This window comes from Saccostrea cucullata, unplaced genomic scaffold (assembly GCF_032062105.1).
Source record: "Saccostrea cucullata isolate Sc308-1 unplaced genomic scaffold, CSIRO_AGI_Scuc_v1 ctg72, whole genome shotgun sequence".
In the NCBI taxonomy this organism is placed as follows: Eukaryota; Metazoa; Mollusca; class Bivalvia; order Ostreida; family Ostreidae; genus Saccostrea; species Saccostrea cuccullata.
This window is the reverse complement of record NW_026918900.1, coordinates 1,276,112-1,279,872: the sequence shown is the minus strand read 5'-3', so window position 1 is coordinate 1,279,872 and position 3,761 is coordinate 1,276,112. Positions and strand designations below refer to the sequence as shown.

The 3,761-nt window shown below is 32.6% G+C and overlaps 1 protein-coding gene across 1 annotated transcript; it reads right to left on the bottom strand.

The window, feature by feature from the left end:
• Positions 1 to 2,998: 2,998 nt before the first annotated feature.
• LOC134274898 (ctenidin-3-like) lies at positions 2,999 to 3,445 on the bottom strand. The gene has a single exon (XM_062757141.1). It carries the CDS (start codon positions 3,443 to 3,445, stop codon positions 2,999 to 3,001), a length of 447 nt encoding a protein of 148 aa, XP_062613125.1.
• Between the last annotated feature and the right edge of the window lie 316 nt (positions 3,446 to 3,761).

The window sequence follows — 3,761 nt, the reverse complement described above, 5'->3', positions numbered from 1 at the left end:
CTTCCGTTTTTTATTTCACCAATAAAGATAAATATCAAATGATTACTATTACCTTGACTTCTATTAAACCTGAAACGTATACAGAAGACAATGGGGCTGGCATTTTGTGGGTTTTTTTACGAGAACTAACGACTTGTTTGTTTGTTTATAGCAAAGTGAGATGCACTTTTGAAAACTTAATTTTGCTGTTAAAAATGTGCTTTTATTAGAAATTGGTTTGAAATTGAAACTTTTATGACCAGTTAGACTTGTATAAAGAAGTTATTTACATTATGTAAGACCAAGAATACGAAATTTGATTAATCATTTTCATTAATTTTCCCAACGTAAGTAAACAATATTGATTTCTGCTCACATATAGTCCATTGTCTTTGAATATTTTCCATGCTCAATTAAGGCACGTACCCTATGTTCTAAATTAATGAAAAAGTCTCATTATGCATATCTTTATACGATATATTTTTCTCCGAGTCCAAAAAGCAGTTTCTGTTAGTGTTTAGAGCTTCCTTAAGTAAATTTTGTTTCAATCAAAGCTTGAAAATAGCTCTTATATCGCAAATAGGAACAGCAGGGGCCCGTTTTACTATGGAACTTGCGACTAAGACCAAAAACTTGAGCAGATTGTAGAATTTTGTTAAATTAATGATTGCGTTTAAAATTGCAATTGTGAAAATATCTTTACACCCCTTTTAAAAAGTTTAAAACCATTTACAATTGAATGCATAATAAAGTTATATCCAGAATGAATTTTGATCTTATTTAAGCCTTCCAGAATTTCTCATATTCACAGGTACTTGGGTCGTGGTTTATGTTTATGTATAATGTACCTTATTTACCTATCAATAAGGTACATTATACATATTTATAAACCACGACTCAAGTACCTGTGCTCATATTGAGACGTCACCATTTGCTCATTATGATACTCTTTTGAGTTAAACCTACGTCAAGAAATCCAAGTTGTTAGAGGGTCTGTGTAGCTGTCCGTCCGTCTGTTAATTTTCACATTTTCGACTCCTAAAAAACCACTGGGCCAATTTTAACGTAAATTGGTACAAAGCATTCTTGGGTGAAGGGGAGTTTAAATTATCAAAATGAAGGACCAACTCCCCTCACAAGGATAGATAATCAAGAAAAAACAAAAATGGGTGGGGTCATTAAAAAATCTTTTTCTCCAGAACCACTGGACCAGAAAAGCTGAAACTTATGTGGAAGCATCGTGGAGTAGTGTAGATTCTAAATTGTTCAATCATGACCATTGGGCTTTGGACGGGGCCACAATATGAAATCAAAGTTTTACATTAGAATATATAGGAAAAATCTTTAAAAATATATATATAGTCAAAAGATGAATATGATTATCTAATGAAATATGCAAAGAAGAGTCAGGAAAACATTTATATTTTATTTAGATGAAATGCTTTATTTGTGAATATGTTTGGTACATGTAGGGAAAATCATCAAGAATTAGATCCGCCAAGGTTGCAAGAATGCTCCTACTAATCTGCAAGATTATAGATGCATAATTACTATTTTAATAAATATTTTGTTTTAATAAATATTTTATAATACATGTACACATTGTAAAAAGACTAAAATCCTTACTGATTTTTCTTCTCATTTTTATTACGTAGTCAAGCTATGCTTGTACTTTGCATTTATTACCAGCAAAATTAAAACCCCGAGGCAAATAGAAAAATGCCTCCACCTTACTCCCCCAAAACCTTATAGAATTAAATAAATGGAGTATTTTATTATTTCAATGAGGAATCCTTAGTTCAAAGAATTCCTCAAGTGGAATTTCTGAAAGATGTAAAGAGTCTAGCTCGGAATCAGAAATTAATCTTTGACGAATGTTAGTTTTGTAGAAAAATTCATATAGAGTGTTGTTTTATTAACACGCATAGTAATGTCGGTAACTGATTTTTATTTGAAAATTTAAATAAGTACATGACTGTGTACAAATTTTAATTTTCAAAAATAAAAACCAATCAACGACACTAGAATTTGTACTCTTCTTAAATAAAAACTTTGACCAGGAAAAAAAAAAGAAAAACAAAGATCGTACCTTGTGTTTTTTTTTTTCCTAAATCGTATTATTTTCTAAGGACAGGTACTCACATAGTTTTTTTTTTTAGAAAGCCCTTCGTATAAAATACATTTAGATAGCTTTACGCGCAAAGAGTTAAACTTTGAATTTCTTTTTTACACTGACGAATGATGATGAATCTGAAAAGTATTATAGATATTGGACAAATAAACTGTAGACCTGGTACACAGTTCTCTATCATGTGCACTACATATTTCAGAAAACATAAAGATCATTTCTTGGTTAAAATGTATTTATAGTAGGCCATCTTTAATCATGTTAATAAAATTTTCCCTCTCAATGCAAGGGGAGGTGGTAGTAGATACTAGTAACGGAAGAGGGAAAAGTTTTGCAATTAAAGATAAACGTAAATAGATAAAATAAGAAAGCTTCAAAATGAATTTTTTTAAATACTCAAATTCATTTAATAAAAAAAAAACAACAACAGAGAAACAATAAGTTGTGTAGTGGTATGAAAAGATATAGAAGGGAAATTCTAAAGTTTTAAAATCTTACGGTAAAACTTTCCCAAAAAGTGTCATTTCCAAATACTTTCCAACAGTATACACGAGAGTAACATTTTTTAAAAATACGATAAGAGAATTGTATGTTAACAACATCACTCATGTTGAAATGACCCAAAATGTTACATTGATTCTTCTATAACAAAACTAAGGTGAAGTATGTTGCAAGATTTAATAAAGATGCTTTAAATTACAGTTGATCGAGCAGTATCACTACACGCTGTATTTTTCTAAAACGTCCAGTAATTTTGTAATTTTTCAATACAGAAAGATAAGCCTTTTTTTTGGTACTAACAATTTTGGTGCCATTTGTGTTAATCGTATCCCGTCCGTCCGAATCCTACTCTGTAATTTCCTCCCCTGGACCTCTTCTATATCCTTTCGTTTAGCCACCTCCAGCGTAAAATCCTCCGAAATCGAACTTATGACCTCCTCCGCGTTTTCCACTCTTGCCTTTTCCTGATCCTCCCTTGTAACCACCAAAATAGTCGCCTCCTATTCCTCTTCCAAATGCTCCCCCTCCTAATCCTCCAAATCCTCCTCTCCCTCCTCTCAACCCTTCATATCCTCCCCCTCCTGCTCCCCCTCCTCTCAACCCTTCATATCCTCCCCCTCCTCCTCTCCCTCCTCTCAACCCTTCATATCCTCCCCCTCCTCCTCTCCCTCCTCTCAACCCTTCATATCCTCCCCCTCCTCCTCCCCTTCTTCTCAACCCTTCATATCCTCCCCCTCCTCCTCCCCCTCTTCTCAACCCTTCATATCCTCCCCCTCCTCCTCCTCCATTTCCGTCTAATCCATTGCTTCCAAGTCCTATAAAATATGTAATATACATAGTTAAGTCTTTATTTACATGTAATATCTAGAAAAGAACAGATGAAACACAAAACTAGTATCTTTAATCTATTTCTGATACAAAATGTAAATATAATAAAGTTGTCAATCAGTTAACGGCTAGACGTTCAAATTGATTAACCGGTTTAACGTTTCAATTAATGAATTTTCTTTATCAATTTTCTTAAGTACCTCTTTTCTTATACTCAAGAAACTGAAAAAAAGTTTGAAGTTTAACCATTCTATTTATCTTTATTCTTTAACGACATGCATATTTAATTCATTTCAGTGTTAAATGTCTTGGTCAACTATGAATA

Bases quoted from the DNA above. Each gene is read 5' to 3' on its own strand.
- LOC134274898 (XM_062757141.1), bottom strand. From the start codon at position 3,445: ATGTATATTACATATTTTATAGGACTTGGAAGCAATGGATTAGACGGA.